Below are 21392 nucleotides of genomic sequence, written 5' to 3'. Positions count from 1 at the left end.
CAGGGTATTTGTCTTAGGGAGCTTTTGTAATTTAGCTTCATTGCATGGCTGAGAGAAATGTATTTAATTTAAAGAAAGCACTTGTATTGCAATATACTTCATTTAGATACTTTAATGTTACCTGTGTGATTGGGCTAATTGAGTAGATCATAATTGTTATGGATCTATTCCCATAACACCCTGGGAAAGTGTATTATTCCACTGCTGTTAAACAACTGCATAGAGGAACCTATGACTTTCCCAGACTTCCAGGGGAGGAGTGACTGGGAAGTTGGATGCACCTTCCCAGATCCCTTGTCTAGGACTCCAAATAATGGAAAATATTCTCCCTTTTTATTATGTATGAAACATATGTGCAGCTGCACGTTAGTGTAGAAAATGACTTACATAAATTACTGATTATTTTATATAAATTATCCATAGTTCCAGGGATAATTAAACCTGGGACAGAGACACAGCTTTATGGTATTGTGCTCAGTTCATTTCTCACCAAAAATCATTATAATAAAAATAAATATTTACATTTGTGTTGGGGAATATAGATCTGTAGGAACAGAGTTATTCTGAGACCAGTGCAAACAGGAATTGCATTTCCCTGCAGATTTTGGGCAGAAACCAGCAGTAAATTATCTGGCTATAAGTACATGCAAAGGGTCAGTAATGAAGAGTCATAAAAGCCTGTAGCCAATATCTTCACCTGTGATTTATACTACTGGATGCATCAGCATTTAGGTTTTCAAGCTGAAACATCTTTAAAACACTGATTTGAGAAAGCAGAGAGCACGTCTTTTGGCGATGAGTCATGTCAAGCATGAAATTTGGATGCTTGAACTTGTCCAGTATTTCTGATTTTTTGCCCTGGTCTTAGCAACTGTGTACTTGGTTTTAGAGAAGATACTTTACCCCGCTTAAATTTCTGCAACTGTTTTAAGGAGGAAAGGTTCTAGCACAATTGCTACTAGAATAACAGTGAGTCATTTTATAGGCTTCTTTAAGTGCAGACAATGTTTTCTGGTTAATATTTTGAATATTTGATGCAAAAAAAAATGTAAATTACTAAAATACTCTGCATCAGGTCTTCCATTTAGCATTATCCTTTCGCACTGCGGAGTAAACTAATGAATTACAGCATGATTACATAGCACATAATTAACTTTGTAATTAATATGCAACTGCCACTTAAACTAAAGTACTGCTTATAAAGATGTACGGCAACAGTAAATCACAGGTCAGAAGTAGCACTTTGGAATTTTCAAAAGAATGAGAGTAAATGCAGAATCACTTACAGCAGCAAAGTAAGTTAATTAAAAAGCAGATTAATTGTGAATGTCCTGTTTAATTTTAAATACCTTTGCTATTTCTTTTCCCTGAAGAAAGAACAAATTTAAAGCCAACTCGTTCATTGTTTTCTTAGCTGACATATTTAAAAATGAGCATTAAACTGCCCTGGTTGAGATTAGAATTTGGTTAGTATTCCTTTCTCATCTTCCTGCATAAAAGGGTTGCATGAAACCAACAACCTTTTACTTGAATGAATTCCAGCTTTCTGCCACAGCCTTCTTTTTTGGCTTGTTTTTCTACATCAAGACAGGAAAACAAAGTTAGTTAAACCAAGTCCATCCTTTGTTTTGCTGATTTTTTTTTAAGGAGATTGAAAGTTTGCACTGTGCTATCGTAACCAGTGAAGAATGACAAAAGGTCTAAGTTAATTTACTTCAGACAAACTATTATTTTGCAGCAACTGTCCCCAGTTGCTGGTACCCCCAGCAGTGATGCTAATGCTGGATGCCCTCGTGCAGACAGATCACATGCTTCACAGGCATGCAGAATGACACAGCAGTAGAATTGCATGTATTGCTGCAGGTTTCCAAAGTATTAGCTGTCCTTTCCTATAGCCTTTTCCTTTCCATCCATCTCCAGGTGAAATGCTGTTGATAATGGCAGAGAACTGAAATCCCTGAGGTAGGTGTGTGACCATACTGCCTTGATTCAGACTGCTTGGTCAATGGAAAGCACTATTGAAAATGGTACCAAACAGAGTATGACAAAGTTTTAGGGTTTTTTTTCAAGCAGAAATGGCACATTTTGGAGAGCTCTGTACCCAGAGGCCACGGGAAACTAAATGTTACAGCTCTTTAACACCTTTCTGACCTTCTGAAGGTGATGCAAGACAGGAGCTACACCCTGCAGATGTATGGGATGCTGTTCATGTTATTCAGTACTTCAGTATGGGCTCCTTGATCTATAGGCTGTACTTGATCTCCTCCTGTTGGATATATCCTGCTTAGTGTCTGGTTAAAAGAAATTAACAGGATAGATGTCACAATCAGTAGAAAATGGCTACTCTAAGCATATAATGCATCTTTTAAAAGAATTTGTATTTTTTGTTAATGTCTCTTTTGTGAACCAAACTATTTTTTCATGTTGAGCAATACATGACAAACAGCTCTAACTTTAGAGCTTCAGTGTTTCTGAAACCCTTTGATTTCTGTATTCAGTATTCATGGTGTTCACTATATTATTGGCTGCTTCATCCACGTGATGCTATTTTTTTCTTTTTAAATGGCTATCTGAAACTTCTGACCTGGAACAAAGAGTGATAGATGCTTCACAGTTGCTCTTCATTCTAGATAAATAATCATTCAGGCATAATTACATGCATCTCTCACTACTCATGAATATCTACTGCCTGCTTGAATAGCTGGGAGGGAATATACATTGCCCTTACAAATCCTTCAGAATATGCTTCTGCTTGTATTGTATTTAGGAGGAAAAAAAACGGGAAACAAGCAACACCACACTCACAAAAAAAAAAAAAAACCCACAAAAAAAACCAAACAAACAAACAAAAAAACCCCACTAAAAACCAACCAGAAAACCACTCAAACAAAAAATCAGAAACCAGGAATTCTTCATTTTCTGTCTGCTGGCTTTGTTTTTCTTCATTGATTGCCATGCTCAACAGGCTGATTACTATGAAAATTGACATGTAAGGATAATCCTGAGATGTAAGATTAAGCCTTACTCTTCAAAAATAAAATTAAAAAAATTACTGGAAGTAGGATGTGTACCATAAGTAGAATCTAACCTAATGGAACTTGGAAGGAGGTTTGTCATTTGAGTTTCATGTGTCACTTAGAGGGTCATAATGTGATAAACAGGTCATTTTTATAATCATTGGATTTTTGCCTTAGTGGCTCAAAAGGGAAATGAAGCTTTAGGGGGAAGTGTCTTTTTTCTGGAAACGATGTGTGGTGTGCTCTTGGAGGTTCAGTTCTTGGCATTATGAACAAATGCTTCTGAACTAATCTCAAATGTCACATTTCATACATAAACCCTGGGGGATTAACAATATCAGGAGTCCCTGAGAGTATTCTTGGAGCTTTAACTTAATACTCTCTCCCAGGGAAGTGTCCCACCTTCTAACTTGAGGAATGCTTCCAGGCCTTCCCGAAGGCCTTCTCTCTATCTCCGATCCATATAAGGCCAGGGCAGAGGGGACACAAGCAAGATACTGCAGAGCAGTGGGGCTTTGAGGCAGCCAGTAAAAATCATGTGGTGCAGAAAAGTCGCAGAGATCTCATCAGAAGAGATGCCATGATTTGATTTTGCATTAAGATGGAGAGTCATCAACATCTGGTAGAGGAAAAATCACAGCTCCATAATTATGATTGAGTTAGTTGTAATAGTTGGGAGAAATGCAGACAGTTTAAAATATGAAAAAGTTAATCTCCTGTCTAGCAAATGCCCACTTTTCTATTTTAAATATTTCAGTGACTGTTCAGAAAAGCTTTTATTTTAAAGTAGTAATAAGTAAAAAACTCACTGTTGTCTGGAAATAGAGGTGCTTGTGATGGATGCTTTGATAAACTCTCTAACTGTAGAGGAATTGACAGCTATGTTTTTAGCATATTAGCCAGCTTTTTTTTTTCCTTGTAATATATATTTGATATGTTAGGTTTAGATAAAAAAAAAAAAACACAAACCTAAACCCAGAGAAATTCTTCCTTAAGCCTCTGTTAGAGTGAGTTCCTGTCTAAACAGAAGATAAGAGAGGGGGTTTAGCTGCAGTTCTCCTCCATCTACGTGGATGTTTTTGTGATGAGGTTATAATATATGTTAACGTTATGCTGACACGGACAGCTCTAACCAATAGGTTAAAATTGTTAGGTAGTTTGTCTTTTTGACAGATCTCGTCTCCATGTCTAGCAATTTATATGACCTTGCAACTCTGATATTTTCCTTGCCAGTGTGTGTCCTAACTGGCTCCTTTCTACCTTTTGGCCCTGCCTCGTTCTCAGAGACTGACAAGGCAGCCCGTGCTTCACTGAACCTGTGAGGAGGCTGCTGGGTCACCCTCAGGGTTAAATGCTGCTTTATTCTCTTGAGTGTTAAATTGCTTGTTCGATTCTTGGACATGTTTTCTTAAATGAATGTTTTTAACTAATTTAGAAATTCAATTTCTTGCAGGTAGAGCCATGGCAATATGATGTATCAAACAAAACGTATCACATTTCCGTGTTTTCCCCTCACAATTTAGTACATGGGATGATTCATAAAAACCGAGGCTGAAGCTAGGCATGTTCTGCATCACAGATGAATTAAGCTGCAGAATAAAACCCCTGTTTCTGGGACAAATTTGCTGAGTATCACTTGTGTGAGCTTTTCTCCCAGGTTCTGTAACACTCAGGATTTGCTGTTTGATCTTGCAAGAAAGTGTTTACCTGAGTTTGTAATATGAATTCTTTCTTCCCCAGCATTTCATCCCATTCTGCGTGCACATGTATGCTTATGTCTGTATTTGCATGGGTGAGTTTAATCAGAGCCTTATAAATAGCAGATCTGTTGGCTTTCAAAAGGAACGAGACCTATTAGAAAATTCTGTGCTGGTGAGGTGCTTTTCACAGGCCAGTCAGAACACTCTTGAGAACTTTGCTACTAACACCCATCAGAGGTTTTCTTCCCATAGCTGCATAATAGCACTGCAGTTGCTATGCAGTTCATTAGTGAGTCTTGACTCTATGATAGGTGTGATGTATTAAAAACACTTGTATTACATAGTGACGTGTAAAAAATCTTGAATTGCAGGTAATATAAACTAAACTTTTCTAGAGATTTGAACAAGTCCTGAAGGAAAAGGTAAGGCAAGGGAGAGAGCAGAGATGGCAACTCTGATAGCCTGAAGAGGTGGCAGCAATAGACTAACAGGTCCTTAGCAGCACTTGAGAGACTTGAATAAATTAGAGTCATCCCGGGAAACAGGTATCTAAGTTGGTTTTAAACCGTTTCAGAGGATGAATCTGTACTCCTAACATCAGCTGGAAGTAGAATAGGACAATCTATTAACATATTGAACTTCTTGTGACAGACGGGGAAGAACTTAGTTGTTAGGACACTGTCTGGGGCTTAAGTGAAAGGTTCAAAATTGCCTGTGTTGACACCTTGGACAAATCACCTAGAGAGCTCCTGAGCTCCTGCAACTGAGCTCCTGCAATGTACCTCTGCTGTAGAAGAGACCAGAGTAAAAAAACTCTAGTAGAGAGCAAGTTTGGCTCCCTAAAATAAGGTCAACATTTGAGCCAAATACCTTTCCACTTACCATTTTTGAAAAGTGCATGATTTTGTTGCTCAGCAGTAGAAGTCACAGTGTTGCTATATAATGTCATACACATACCTCTAATTTTTTTCATGATTATTGAAGGCAGTAAAAAAAGAAATGTATGTGGAAACTGGGTCCCTTCTCATGGAAAGTAAAATGGGAAGAAGCTTGAAAATAAGCAATTTGTCCAATGGATTTATAACACTTGCAGGTGGTAGCATGTTATTCTGTGGAACCAAGATCCGCTGACCTTTGACTGTTATCATGGGATGTTTTCAGGGACTGAATTGACCTTACAGTCAATTACTGATCTTACAGTACCCTTATGGGTTTCCATTTATTTGTTTCTTTCTTTCTTTTATTGTTAACGAGTATATGATTGAATTAATGTAAGTGCTTAATAAACACTGATATTTTATTGAAAATATTAGATCATTTTAATGCTTTAATGATTGCAAAGGAAAGTGATTAATGTTACTTAACTCTGCAGACTTTGTGACAGAGTTGTTTGGTTTGGGTTTTTTTTTCATTGGTTGCTAATACAAATTACTTTCAATACATGTCTTTTTTGTCTTTCTGCGCAGACATAGGTCTCCAGTTCTTCAGGTTAGGGTTCTGCTTACACATAGTATAACTTCCTTCTTCTTTGGCTTACAGCTTCCTTTCTGAACAAAATCTTGTGCAGTCAAGAAAGGGTTCAAGCTCTGATCTTGTCTTGCCATGCAGATGGTCATAATGCCTAGTATTATAGTAATACTTCTGTTTTTGAGCTGGTAAGAGAAACTTGTCAAATAATTCTTATTTTTCTAAAGAGAAGTAGTTGTTGAAAAGGACTGGGAAGTCATACTTTGTCCTGTGGTGTTTCATAAAAATACTTTGTCATGTATTCTGTTATAGGAATCCTGTTTGCCTGGACCTCTCCAGTATTTGTGCCAACCTGTAAAAAGGTTGGTTAATTTTGTTCTGTTAGACTTCCCTTTTAAAATTATTATTTCCTGCATCTGACTTAAGGACTTATTTGATTGTTGCTGCTTTGCTGTTTGCCAATAGCCCAGAAGTCTGCTGTTGAAGGAAGACAGTGTTTATGCCAGTGTTTTCTTGCTTCTTATGCCTTGTACAGTGAAAAGAGTGAAATTAGAAGCTGAGAAGTGTATAGGCATAAGAAAGAGCTCTGCATTGTTTAGTCATTTACTGTCTGCCATTTTAAATACCACCATCGCCTTAGGAGGAAAAACTGCAAGTGCCTAGGTTTTAACCGGCTGGTAGAGAGAATAGAAAGGTAAGAGAGTAGAAATTTCCTTATTCAGAACTGGTGGGTGTCTAAATGTGTTACAAGGGACAGTGGAGCCAGGCTCAATATCTGACCTATGGGGAAGGTAGGAAAGTATGGGTCAAAGAAGTCCTTAATCTGAAGTAGTTCAAGTTTGTGTAACATGGCTTTTTGATTGGGAAGGAAGAACTGCTCTTTACTAAATAACTCCTTCTTCATGAACTGGAGTATGTCAAGTGAAACAAAATCAGAAAAAATAACTCTCACATCTGATCCTTTTTGAATTGCTTCCCTTGTCTCAAATGGGACAGGAGCAAATGGACTGCTCCTGTTTCCAAATGACTTGTTTCATGCCAACCTGTCCTTTCTTTTTATATCCCTGCCTGGATCAGTCATGCAATAAGCAGGAACGTTTTTAATCCTGTAATATGGCATATTGGGCAGCTAGGCTTTTTAAGCAATGAACCATCTCTCAAAATATATCCCTCCAAATTTCAGATCTAATGCACCTCAGTGACTCTGGGAAAAAAAAAATGGTGCCAAAATGTAACTACTCAAGGATCACAAAAATCAAGAGCAAAAGACAAGGAGACGTAGGATAGAGTTTTATTCTCTGCAAGGTTTGATACTGTCACAATAACACGTCTCTCCTTGAGTACATCAGAACCTTTTCAAAGGGGATACTTATTTCCTTTTCAGGGAGCCAAGTGTTGTTTCCAAGAGTCCTTACACCGACTCCTGCCTGCTGAAGGCTTTGCAGTGTGGCTGCTCTGCCAGCTTTGTATGCGTGTCACCAGCACATCACGTTTGATCACAATGAAAGTCACTCTAGAGTATGTCTAATCAGGCAGGGCTTCAGAAAAACGTGAAGGCTCTAAAACTGACCTCTGGAGTCTGTAGTGATCCTGTTGGGAGCAAAGAAGAAAAGTGTGTAGCTTTTTGAGGTCTGTTCCACTGTGTTATAATAACCATTAAAAAAAAAAAAAAAGAAGGATGTGAGTAGAAGAAAATACCGTCTGGACTTTAACTGCTTTTATCCAGCTGTCACCTGGATGTGCAGTCAGAGTTTATCAAGTTAATTCTGTATTTGGAAGTCTGGCTGAATGCTCAAAGTTTTGTCTTGAAATTGCAGGAAGAGTAGTATTAGATATTTTATCCTTAACTTCGAGTAATAAATTAATTAATGATTTTACACTGTCACTTCATTGTTCACATTAACTAGCATGTGGTAGCCCTAGTCTGAATTGTGATTTGTGTTAAGCACTATGTGTGTTTGGTGGAGATGGTGTGTACCCAGAGCAGCACTGGATGTAATTGGAAAGCCAGAGAAGCTGAAGATGTGGAGCCTTTGGTGGTGGAGAAGAGCTCAGGTCTCTGTTCACAGGGCTGGCTTTGTCCTGCAGTTATGGGAAAGAGCTTCTAGGCATATACTTTGTAGTAATGATGGTGGTATGAAAAATGCAAGGCAGTCTAAGTGTCTTAATTTATGGACCACACTATAAATAATTCATTAGCAATAGTGTTCCTGTTTACATTGTCTGTAATAAAAATGGGAAGTCTGCCTGCTTCAGTTTGTGAGACAGTTGTCGCTCATAAGTTGTCAGGCTCACTCCTAGTCTGTTCCAGTTGAAACAGGAGTGGGGATGATGGGAACTGTGCTCTCCTCTTCTTAACAGGAGAGATACCACATTGGTTCCTAGTCTTTGCAGTCGAGGTAGCCTTTGTTCTGGCCAAATTTAGCATTTGTATAGTTGCTGCTTTCAAATACTTGAGAGAATTTTTTAAATACCTGCTGGAGATCTGTGTTGTGCTCTGCCAAATGCCATTTCAGCTTTGTTTGTGCTATCACCTGAGGGTGAGAGACCTAGTGGAGATACAACTGACAGAGATCTGTGCTCTCAGAAGAAATTCTACTGAAATCTGCTCCTCATTATCCCAGGAGGTTTGATCGTGAACTGAGCACGTGACAGATCTCTAACCATGGAATTCATAAACCTTTGAAAACTAAAGTGTCTGTTAAGATTCTTGGTAAAAAGAAACTTATTTCATGGTAAGTGTAAAGTTCTCTTTATTTGCCTCGAAAGGAGGTGTGGGATGCTAGTAATTACTAGAGGCCAGTTTGTAGATCAAAAGTTTCTCTCCATTGATAAGGTGGTGAGAAAACCAAATGGGGCAGAGGATCATGGATGTTTCAGTTAAAATCTTTCTTGAAGGCAGCAGGCTTTGTTGTGTAAAGCTCCTGCAGTATTTTGTAATCTAGGTGTCTGGAAGAATTTCTACCTTACAGGAGTTATGGGCACTTGGAAAGCATGAATAGCAACGACTACACTACAGATAGGCAAGTAGCAGGGATGTATGCAGGTTTGGCTTTATTGGAATTGAAGGTGTTGCAGTTGGAACTAGTTTTAAAGTATGTTGTTTTCAAAATAAATTCTAGGGTGTCCAAAGTATTTCTGGGCTTTGTGATAAAGTTTCAGTAGCAATGCATCTGTCCCTTTGGGTGTGTTTCAGATCCCTGAATACTAGCTGTTGAGACTAACATAAACAGCAGTCACGTTTCAAGTCTTCCAGTATATTGTGCTCACACACTCTTTGATTATGTATGTACAGAAAAGTTTTCCATGATGGATTCACAGTCATTTGATTTGCTTGTCCAATCTTGGCTCATTTTACCCAGACTTTCAGTACAGTTTCTTAAAATTTAGGATTTGGTGACAACTTGAAACACTGAATGTTTATCCAATTGTATTAACAATTCAGTAAAACAAAATCCTTTGATTTTTAATGTATATTCTGCAGGCCAGAAGTGTTAATATAGATGGCTATCCAGTCAGCTGCCTTAAAATGAAGATGATAAAATAGATTATAGGCATTACCAAAACTGTAGTTTTGTTTTGTCTAGATGCCCAATATTTCTAGTTTAAGTTACTTAAAAGAAAGTAACCCCCTAGCAGTAAATTGTCATAACTCAAAGCTAGTGGAGAGTTTGTGAGAAGCCCCATTTGGATAGCACCTAAAAGCAGAGCAAGTAATGTAATTTGGCTGCCACCAACTGCTCTGTTTCTCCAGTTACAAAAGTTTACAGCCATCCAACATCTACTTTACTTTTTCAGGTATATTTAGTTTTTACAGGTTTTGCTGGTCCTCCTGAAATTTATATTACTTCTATTCTGGGGAGCTTGGTAAATATTTAAATTTTATCAGAACAGACCAGAATAATGGCTGATGTCAAAACTGTTGAAGCTTGTGTCTCAAAGCAGCTATTCCGTTGCTCTGTTCTCCACAGGCTTTGCTGATTGAGCTAATGTTTATTCTCCATTACTTCCCTCTCCCTGAGTGGTGGTCTTCTGCAAAGTAGTGATGTTTTCCCTGGTGGCTTATGAGAAATCATTGGTTTTAGGAGGACTTCCTTATCTCATAAAGGGAAAGAAAAGACTAAGAGATCTTAATTTATAGACAATAAAGAGAAATTACCATCTACTTAGACTATTTGCCTTCTTTATGATGCTAGACTTAGTGGGGGGAAAAAAGAGTCTAAATCTATCCTCCTTCGTTTACTTGGTGCAATATAGTTTGGGGATGGGGAATTATTCTTTGTGTTGCCACTCAGTAATGAGGAATAGAAGTTGTGATGATGCAGTATCATGAGAAGAAATCAGCAATTTCCTTCAAATGCTACAGTTCAACTTCCAAAACATGCCTGGTTTCATCAGATAAGTAAGAGGGCCTTCAGTGTCAGAATGCAAATACTTCTTATTTCTAATTCACAGTGAGCTTGAGATAGTTCTTGCTGGGAGCATTTCTTTGGGTTGACCCAAGAGATTTTGACCTCTCTTTGTTATATAGCAGGCTATCTACTACAAGAGAGTTGTTATCAGAGCATAGCAAACAGAGAGTAACACAATTTTTGACAGATAATTGTTAAAAATATTTGCTGCTAGTGCCATCTCTCCTCTGTCCTTTTCTCCTCCTTCTGAGACCGTCTTCGACAGTTTGGTTAGGTCATTACTGTTTCCTCTAGACCTTTAGAAAATGTTTATATTAGGTTCTCTTCTGTAGCTCATCTTTCAGGTTTTAAGCAATTAACTTAGGTGGTCATGTCCAAACCAGCTGGTTTTCTTTAGGAGATGCTAAATGTCTAGCAAAAGCAGGAAAAATTTCCAGTTCATAGATGTTCTTTGTTGGAGCTCTATAGACAGCCCCCAGAAGGTGTGTAAAGCCAGGTGATGTTAGCTATACTACATGCTTGTTTGCAGGATTTGGTAGGCAGACACAAAAAATTCTCCACAAATACTTTGCATCTCAGCACAGAACCTCTGAAAGAACCAAGCTTTCATTAGGTAAATAAGCAAGCATTGCATGCCAGAATGCAAACCTTTTTCTGTTCTTATGCTCACTTGACTTCCCACTGAGCCCAGAAGGTGGGAAGAGGTGCTTGATTCTGCTTCAGTTTAGAGCCTGGCAATTTATCAGGGAGAGATTTTTTACATCATTGTTGTGTGAGTGATCAGGGACACTGGTTATGAAATTATTTGAGCACAACCCAGCAAGCTTTTAGGGATGGCTCATTTGCTTGTAGCTGTCCCAATGAGGATTAGTATTTCTTAACCTGCAAGCTACAGTACATAGAGTAAACCTCTGGATCAGTGGGTTCTGCTGTGAACTGTCAATGTTTGTTCTAGCAGATCTGTCTGTATTGGAGTGTGCAAAGCCTCTGAGAGCACTATAGCAGGGCTCTCAGCCCTGGCTCCCCAGTAGCACACTTCTACACACTTTTGCCTTTAATTTTGTGTTATTATCTCTTGCTGTTTTAAACTGCAGTGTCCTTTTACCTCCTTGCTCTCCCTAAAGATGATAAGCTGACGACACTAGGAGCTGGATGGAATGCAGGGAAACCAACCTTATAATACAAGCTTGCAGCAGGGCAATTACCTGGGATCTGCAGATGCTGCTCTCAGTCTGAGGAAACCACTCATTTCAGCCAGCGGGCTGGAGGTGAGGGCTGCCGGTGCAAAAGGCAGTTCATGTGCTTAATGGTTAGTGCTGGCTGGTGAGCAACTTGTCCAGGCTCAAGGGAGCTCTCTCCTTAGCTCTCTCTTACATAGTGTGTGAGTTTTTTTATATTTCTGTCTATACTTTAAGTATAGGTCGTATCCCAGTGCTGTGTGTGTGCTTCCAGCTAGCACAACCACCTTTGCTTTTGTAATCAGGGTGCAGATGTGCTTCATGATTGAACAACTTGTGCGCACCGCCGCTCCTCCTCCCAGAGGAGTCCAGCAGGCTTGCTTATGCAAGCTGTCATGCTGTCTTTTTTTCAAAAGCATGTGTGGGTTTGCTTTTGTGTGTATCCGGCTGGCTGTTGGTGCCTGCATATAATAGGCTCTGCGTATAAAAACGTTCCCAAGCACACGGCTGCGGAAACAGCTTCCTTAAACCCGACAAAATTGCCAGCCGTTGCAGCTCAAGCCACCATAAATTACAAAAACCTGCTCCCACCTCCCTGAAGCTGTGCCTGCCGGGCGCTGTGTGCGCATACACACTCGCTTTCCTTCTCTCTCAGTCAAAGATGATAGAAAGTCTTCTGGGGATTACTGCACATTTGTAGAGCAACAATGGAAAGCAGCACAGCACAAATATCTATTCTCCTCACCCAGCATAACAAACGCTGCTTTGTCTCACATCTGGCCCTTTTTAATAGCTCAAAGCCAACAACAGTAGCTATTTAACAGCTTATGGTAAATAAAGCTTTATTAAAGCAACTTCCTTTTTCAAGTGTTTAATGATGAAAACAGCCTTTCACCTGACATTTTATACGTTTTGTACCATATCTAGTAGAAGAAATAAATTAGTTGTCATGGATAGATATTAAACTTTTTCCAGCAGATGATCTTTGAAAGCATCTTTGAAAATTCTCGTACTGAAAAGTGGGCTTAGAGCCCTTTGAATGCCGTGTGAGCCATGTGCCTCAGTGCAGACGTGCCGAGCTGCATTGTGCCCGGGCTGTGGGGCTGCGCCTCGGGGCTGGGCTGTGCCGCGGGCGGGCACCGGCCGGGGCCGGGGCTGGGGCTGGGGCGGAGAATCCATGCAATTACACGCTATTATTAGTAGTGTTAACCTGGGTGCACACGCGGAGGTGCGTTCTGAGAGTACAAGAAACAACTTCTTACAATATGTTTAATGGCAAAGGAAATGTCAACTGGAACTAGATGGTTTTTGTCTCTGGACCGCTACATTTTACCACCAGGACAGGGCGCTGAGAGAAATGATGTTTCTTTAATCCATCACTGGAGGTGACAGGCTCCCGGGAGCTGCTGCGCTGGTTCAGACCCGGCTCCTCGGGGGTCCGTGCTTCAGGCGACGGAACGCGGCTGTTCCGCCTCGTGGCCTCCGCAGGACCACCGCCCTGGGCCCCGCGTCCGCCCCCCCCGGGCTGTCCCGGTCCCCCTGGCCCCCCCCGGGCTGTCCCGGTCCCCCCCCCCGGGCTGTCCCGATCCCCCCGGTCCCCCCTCGGCTGTCCCGGTCCCCCCCCCCCCCGGGCTGTCCCGGTCCCCCCGGTCTCCCCCCCGGGCTGTCCCGGTCCCCCCGGTCTCCCCCCCGGGCTGTCCCGGTCCCCCCCCCCCCGGGCTGTCCCGGTCCCCCCGGTCTCCCCCCCGGGCTGTCCCGGTCCCCCTCCCCCGGGCTGTCTCGGTCCCCCTCCCCCGGGCTGTCCCGGTCCCCCCGGTCTCCCTCCCGGGCTGTCCCGGTCCCCCTCCCCCGGGCTGTCCCGGTCCCCCTCCCCCGGGCTGTCCCGGTCCCCCCCCCCCCCGGGCTGTCCCGGTCCCCCCGGTCTCCCCCCCGGGCTGTCCCGGTCCCCCTCCCCCGGGCTGTCCCGGTCCCCCCCCCCCCCGGGCTGTCCCGGTCCCCCCGGTCTCCCCCCCGGGCTGTCCCGGTCCCCCTCCCCCGGGCTGTCCCGGTCTCCCCCCCGGGCTGTCCCGGTGTCCCCCGGTCCCCGCGGCGGGCGGTGGCGCGGCCCGGCGGCGCCCCCTGGCGGGCCGCGGCGGCACCTGCCCTGCCCTGCCCTGGCCCGGCCCGGCCCCGCTCCGCCGCAGCCGCTCCCGCCCTCGCTCCCGCCTGCCTTGTTGCTTCATCAAAGTCACTCGGTAGATACAGATTGTCTGCCCTCTCGCAGGACCCTCAGCGTGCCGGAGACTTGAAGGAAATTATTAGTTTTTAGTAGATTGAATAAACAGCATTAACCAACTCGTGTGCTGTGGTGGCAGGGGGCAGGGATGTTTAGAGCTGCTGTGCTGACTCCCTGCTTAAGGAACTGATCTTCATTTTCCCTTTTCACCTACTGTTAAAATTTTTTAACCGATAAAGGTATTTCCTGTGTCTTTTAATTTATGACCTTCTTGCCTCGAGTGGTCCGAAGTGCCTCCAAATTAGATCTTGCCTGCTGCAGCCCCGCAGGGTGGCTGGTCTCCTGTGGAAATGGAGACCTGGCGTAACGCTGTGCTGCTGGCCTCCAGCACCGCTCACAGCAGCCTCCCCTGCCGCCTGGGAAGGGCTGCCTTTCCTCCTCTGCCCTCAGAATGGATTTCTGCTGGAAAGATTATTTGCTAAAGACTTGGTTTCTGGAGGAATGGCGCCCTGTTGCTGCGGCAAGGGGTGGTGAGCGGCAGTGCTTGGGGCTGGGCGGCAGCTGATGTTCCCAGTGAGCTCCGCTCCAGCTCCATCTCTGGCAGCAGTGCGGGAAGGGAGCCTCGGGCAGGTGCCACCATGGGAAGTCTCTCTAAACTCAGGGAGAAGGCAGGGTTTCGGTGATGGTTCAGGTCTCCCTTGGCCACAGGGCAGCAGATTTCCATTGGTCCCGGGGGCAGAGTTCTTTCTCACTGTGGACGGCATTTCTGGCCAAGAGGAGAACTCACCCCAGAGCAGAACTGAATCCACACTAACTTTCAAAACGCTGAATGGTTTTAGACATGTTTGAAGCAGTGGTGAAATGTTTGGCTTAATTTTTTCCCCCTCTCTAGGAGGCTTGTTTAGACTGCCTTAGGAACGCGTGGGGACCACATTTTACTAAATTATTTTCTTAATTGTGTTGCTTGGAAGTTCAGTTTCTGATATAATAATTGCAGTCTCCTAACCTGAATTGTCACCCAACACAGAGTGTAGCAGAATCTCATTAAATTCTCTTTCATAGAGCCAGTGAAGTATTTCATTTGTTTTTCAATATGGGAGAGGGTTTTGTAGTAGTGGTTTAAAAGATTCAGTATGTTTAGGGTTTAAAAAAAAAAAAAAAAGGCTAACAGGTCGATACATCTGTTCCTTTAAAAAAAAAAAGCATTCTCCATTTTTGAGACATCATAAATATGTAGATGAGGCCTCTTTAATTACTGCCTAGGGCTATAAACTCTCAATGCTAGAGGGAGGGAAGAATGAAGAATTTTTTTTTTCTTTTCTTTTTTTTTTTTTTTTTTGGGTAAGAGAATGAGACTGGGTCTTTGCCTCAGAGAAGAAAGAAGAATGGGGTTTTTTATTGTTGAATTACCAGAAGGTGCTGGGAACACTACTTCTTTTTTTGTTTATCCTTTTGGATGGAGTTAGCATATAAAGCAGTAGTGTACAACCTTTCTGGCTAATGTGTGCACCAAACAGAGGGGATTTGTTACAAAGCACCAGGAAAAATTCCCTTCTCTGTCCTCCTCTGCCAGTACCCTTAATCCTGATCAGCAACATCCCCTGCTGTCTCTTGAGCTGCTCGCAGTCCTGAATCTCAGCGTGCTGTCCAAAGCAGGGACACCGCAGGCCAGCCAGGGACCCTGCAAAGTCGTTTTCACTTGTGACCCGACAAGTGCACAGCGCTTAACCGACTAGAAGTCTGTCCTTATTCAGCCCTGACGGCCTTTCTGTATCTTAAGTACTGTTATTTTCGACTAAGGTGATCTTGCTGCTACTTTTAAAATAGGATGAGATCGACAGAAAGGGCATTTTTTTTAAGTTTCAGGACATGGATGTGCATATGGGGAACGAGGCCAGAGTACAGCAATACCCATGTAGTAGGTATAGTTACTGGAAATTTAATTCTGCTGTTACTTTTCTAACAGCCAAAATGGTCTGATATCAAAATGCTTATTCTGCTGTGGTAAAATTTCTGATCTCTATGATAATTTTCGCTTTCCATGTTTAATCTTTTAATTCTTGCTGAGGCCCATGAAAGAGTAATTTCCAGATAATAATGGTTTCCCACTAATAAGCTCTGTGTTTTTTATAGTAGAAATTACTTAGAGCCAGTATGCTCACTGAAAAAAAATTACTCTATTTGATGCTCTTATGATGTGTCTGAGAGAAAGATAAAGATGAATTGTGTGGCGGTGAGGCAGGGCATTTAAAATACAAAGCCTTGTGTCATTGTGTGTGATGAGGCTTCATGTGTACCATTTTGGCTGTTTGGTTCATGCAACAAATGTTTGCTGTGCAGGGGACTTAGTGGGCTGAGGGCCTTATCTTGACTAGGAGAGAATAAATGAGATTGGGCTGTGAAAGTAGCAAACTGTCAGCAGTAAGGGCTGGTGGGTGATCATCCAACCATGCCATGAGGGAGAAGAGGCAGAGGGAGCCTGGCAGGGCAAAGACTCAGCCATAGAGCTAATGACAGAGCAAGTGGAATTGAACATGGAAGTGAAAATTCTTCTAGCCCACTAGGGGAAGGGTGAGTGTTAGAGAGTGCTTTTCTATGAGAGCCATTGGGTTTTAAAACCAGAAGTATTTTGGAGACTGGATTTGGTCAGTTTATTACTGAATTTGGTCAGTTTATTACAGAATTTGTGTGCCCTGTCTGTGTAGGAGAGTAGGGGATTGCACTCCCAATCCTGCCTCCAAGGCCCTCATCAGGTTCCTGCTCAGTTAGGTGAGTTACTTTAGTGTATTCTGCTTTTCTGCTTTTCCAGACAGGCTTTGAGCAGCTATGCCATGTGGGAGAAATGGCAATTTGGACAAGTACTATAGTAAGCTGTAGCTCAGGTAGCTGAAAGCAACCTTTGATTTTGTTTATGGTTAACTGTAAGGCAGTGAACTGGAGTGGTATTACATGTGTACACATGAAATAGTGTAAGGCAAAAATGTCATGACTTTCTTAAAAAAAAGGTGCCTCAGTTTGCATGTCTTCAAAATTTTCAACAGACATCTGTGTGCTTGTATATGTATTTGTTTTCAGTGTGCCCTTCTCCATCTGTGCTGATGTTCAATTAAAATGCAGATGATGTGTCCTGGCTTGTAAGATGGATCACTGGTGAAGTACTGTCATGTCTAGGCTAGCTTATCTCTTGATAAATACCTCTGCTGTCCACTGAGAGATTAAACTTCATGACTGCTGAGGTCTGTTTGGGGGTCCTACAGGCAGATAAGACTGTGTAACTGGCTTTTAATAAAATATATCAATTTACATTTGCTGGAGGACCACTTGCTACTCAGAAGGTGGCAGTGGCATAATCAAAAGATAATATTTGCATGTGAAACTGGCTCTTCTGTTTAGTAAGTATTATAATGGATTGGCAGGAATGCTTTATTGAACCCTCTTGTGTCTAGAGCTTGGAGGTGAGGAGCTTGAGCTGCTGTTCTAAGACTCATTTAGTTGTCTAGCAGAAAAGATTTCTTTCCCTGAGTCTAATCCAGCAGGAGCCACAAAAGAACATTATCAGCTAGGTACAGAACTCTCCGGCGGTTTGGGTGTGTGGGATGCGTGCGGATCTGTGGTCTGGGTCTGTCTCATTGTGAGACCTGTGAAATCAAGGTTCCCACCACAGGGAACCCTCTTCGCCTCCAAGGGGTTGAGTATGGACAGTGCTGGAATTGTTTAACTGAAGAGATGTTGAGGCGTGGACCAGAAGTGGTGAACAGCCAGCTTCTCTAACCAGACAAGTATCTGAAAAATTTGCTCTCTCTTACGTGTGTGGAGGGAGTGGAAAACAGTTTTGTCATGAAGAGTGCTCCGGAAACAAAACACTCAGTGCCACTGAAGAGGTTAATGAGGGAGAGGTTTCTGTGCAACACTGGGACCTTGCTTATGCTACTATAAAGTTTGGTGTAAATAGGGCATTTGAGTATATATTTCTGTGCCTGCTCATTGTTCATGAACTTCAAACACTACTCTGAGCCCTAATTTTTATTTTCTAGATTTTTTTTAAGTTACAGGAAGGTTTAATTTGCCTTAAATTACACTGTTTGTTAAGAGATGGACCTAAAGACTGCAGGCCATGTTTTTCCAGAAGTAACAAGTAGTTTGTTCATCTATAGATACCTGAATGAACACAATTTTTCTAGAAGGCAGCTCTTTGCTCTGAAGATTAGGCCTATTCCATATATTTATTCTAGGTTGTGCATCTGGGCATTTGTCATTCTTAAAGTCTGGGCTGTGTTATGGATCCCAGTCCTTCCTGCATTGTCATCTTGGCCATTTCAAAGGCTCATGAAATAGATTTGGTAGTTGGAGGAGAATCCAAAAGCAACCTGTTGCTCTTATTTTCAATCCAGAAATTCAGGACACACATTTTGTGCTATTTTTGGCCATGTAATACTCTGCTGTATCTGATTCATTTAATATTTATGGGAGGTATTTTCTCTTAGAGGAAGATTAGGAAGAATCCCCATGCCCTTGTCCTTGCAAAAGCCAGGCTGTCATTGTTATTGGGATTATTATTATTTTATCTCACAGTGTGCTCAGGGGTTTCTTGCAAGCAGCTCTGTTCAGTTGTTCAGGTGGTGGAAGTGTATGGACCATATTCAGTGATCTTTATTGTCCTTTTTGTCTTGCAGATCGAGGGATTTTAATGGCTTTCAGGTAGAAGAAAGTGGAGAAAATCAAAATGAATTCTATGGACAGGCACATACAGCAGACCAATGACCGGCTGCAGTGCATAAAACAGGTAAGCTGAAGGTGGAGGTCATTGCTGCTAAATGAGGGCTGGCTGCTGTGTGGCAGGTGTTACATATTACAGTTACCTGTTGCTTAATGGGTGTCCTTGCCCTTCAGAGGGAGGAATGAGACACTCTAATATCATTGAAGAGAGTACCTGCCGTGAGAGCTGGTGTATTAACCTCAAAAGCCAAACTTTCCCGTGCACCTTTCTAAGAACTCTTTAGCCTGGAGACTCAACAAATCTGTCTCAGCTGGAAGCAGAGTGGTGCTTGTCCTGCCAGCTCAGCCCCGGAGGGTCACAGCGGGCAGCTGTCATTCTAGTGCTCTAAGCACAGTAATCCACAATTCCAGTGGGCCAGTTTTGATTTTAATCCAGTAGCTGACCTGAGACCTGCACTGCCTGGAGACTCAGAACTTGGATGGTTGGCATATCTCCAAGTGCTCAGAGTGCTGCTTAATCAGTTTGCATGGAGATTGTAAAAACTTCTGATTGCGAGGTAAAATTTTCAGAAGCATCTGTTTGTGAAGATGAAGGGCTCTTCACATGCCACTGCCTTTCAGTGAATTATATCTCATTTACAGATTTCCCCACTGTAACTGTACTTGCAAATGCTTTTATAACCGAGTGAAACTACAACGGCAAGGACGCAGAGACTGTCTTTGCCTGCTTTACCCTTCTCAGTGAACTTTGCTCTCCAGGGTTGCAGGCAGTGTGTATTCTTCCCTCAAGTTTGTTCTTATTCACATGCAACAATCCTAACAGAATCTTCATAGCAATGGTCCTTTTAGAGGAGGTTAGCGAGGGAATAGTTTTTCTTGATGGTATTTCCTGTGTTTGTCTCTAAATCAATGCATGCATGCAGCAAGCAGGTGAATAAATGCAAGTTGCACACAGATATTTTCAAGATCCCATCTGGATCCAGGAGATGAGCTCCAAACTTCATCTCTTCAGACTGGTTGAAATTTTCTGAATTACACTGGAAAAACAGAAACTTGTTATTCCTTGAAATAATATTCCAAAATAATTTTTCACTGTTGTCTGGGCAGTTTTGTTTGTCAGATTGGGTCACAGCAGACTCCTGCTGCTTTAGTGTTTTATTTGTATAAGCTAAGTTAAAAAACTGCCTGCCTACTTGTGCCCTAGGACATATGCATATTGCTTCTTGAGGCAGCACAGCATTTCTCTGTTCATAGATTTGTGTTGTAGACACAAGAACCCTAAATCAAAGGAACTGATAAAAGATAAGCGTGGGGGTGGTACTGGATAAGTAGCTCTGGATTTTTAAATTTATTTATTTAACAACAACTTCCTCAGTAGAAGCAGCCAAGGGGGAGTGCTGATCTCTCCGTGGTGAGCAGCAGTAGGACACAGGAAAATGCAATGATGCTGTGTCAGGGGAAGTTCAGCCTGACATTAGGAAAAGGCTCTTCACTGAGAAGATGGTCAGTCACTGGAACAGGCTGCCTTTGCAAGTGGTCACAACATCAATTCTGTCAGAGTCCAAGGAACGTCCAGATGATGCTCTTAGTCACATGATTTAATTTTAGGTAGTCCTCTAAGGAGCAGGAAGTTGGACTTATTATTACTTGGAGGTCCCTTGCAATTTAATATATTCTTTGATTCTGTAAGAATGTGTTTATCTTCTCTTAGTTTCATCAGTCTCCGTCATTACGTTATTATAAATTTGCTTAGATATTAGTGGAAGTTTATATTTTCTAGAATGTGTTGTAATGCAGGAATATGTGGGTTCTTGCAAGTCTGGCATGCTTTGGGTGATACAGAAAAAGATTACAGCTCACACCTAAACCAGATGATTTTTCTTTCCGTATTTCCTTTATGAGAGAGGGTTTCAGAATGAATCAAACAAAGCTAGTTCATAGGTCAAGGAGCAGAAATTGGAATCTTTTCCTGCAGAATTGCTGTTCGTAATCCATTCTTGCTCTGTGGTGGCTCTCTCTTTCATCACTCTGCACTGAAAGTTAATGCATCTAATGGCCCTTCAGAGGCCTGAGGAAAATATGAATTTGGGGATTTCATCCCAGTTTCTTATGAACAACTATCTGGTTCAGAAAAAACATGCCCTTGACTGATACAAATTGGTGTCCTTTTTGGCCATCCTAGCCCATAGGATGAAGAATGAAGGTTAAATTGCAGAACAATTTAACATTCTAGCTGTAAGAACAGACCTTTACATCAAGTGGAGACAAATGGAAGATGCTGCTCAGCTCCTTTTTCTAGAGCTGTTGGTTTCTGTACATAATTTATATTATTTTAATTAGATAAGAGAATATCAAATTGCACTTCTTAGTTTTAAAGAGATAATTTTGCCTATGTAATGGGTACTCTGTCAGTTAAACCACTAACTTCATTTATACGTACTGCTGTTTTGCATATGCAGCTTGGATAGTTCTTCAGTGATGAAGGCTGGGGGAAGGGAGGAAGGTCATCTGCCCAGAATTTGTGTAGCACTCTCTGTTTTCTTTGATCCTGGAAGAAAGCTTGGGGTTTTCTGATAGACCAGGAGCATGCTTGTGTCAGAGCTCAAAGGATGCCTGAAAAGGAGCTATCCTATTTGGGAATGCTTGTGAATTCATGGTTCCCCCCATTATGTTTAGGCCCAAATCAA

The 21392-nt window shown here is 42.1% G+C and overlaps 1 protein-coding gene across 14 annotated transcripts in view; it reads left to right on the top strand.

Annotated features, from left to right (window-relative positions):
• ZMIZ1 (zinc finger MIZ-type containing 1) overlaps positions 1-21392 on the top strand; it is a 717720-nt gene that overhangs the window by 539239 nt on the left and 157089 nt on the right. For all 14 annotated transcript variants that reach the window (XM_068197351.1, XM_068197344.1, XM_068197354.1 and 11 more), the window contains one exon: positions 18663-18772. In XM_068197351.1, the coding sequence (XP_068053452.1) occupies positions 18713-18772 (60 nt within the window). In that variant the 5' untranslated portion in view covers positions 18663-18712. The remainder of the gene's footprint in view (positions 1-18662; positions 18773-21392) is intronic.

The sequence above is a fragment of the Anomalospiza imberbis genome, chromosome 8 (assembly GCF_031753505.1).
Source record: "Anomalospiza imberbis isolate Cuckoo-Finch-1a 21T00152 chromosome 8, ASM3175350v1, whole genome shotgun sequence".
In the NCBI taxonomy this organism is placed as follows: Eukaryota; Metazoa; Chordata; class Aves; order Passeriformes; family Viduidae; genus Anomalospiza; species Anomalospiza imberbis.
Note: the sequence above shows the minus strand (reverse complement) of the source record. Positions and strands in the feature narration are given on the sequence as shown.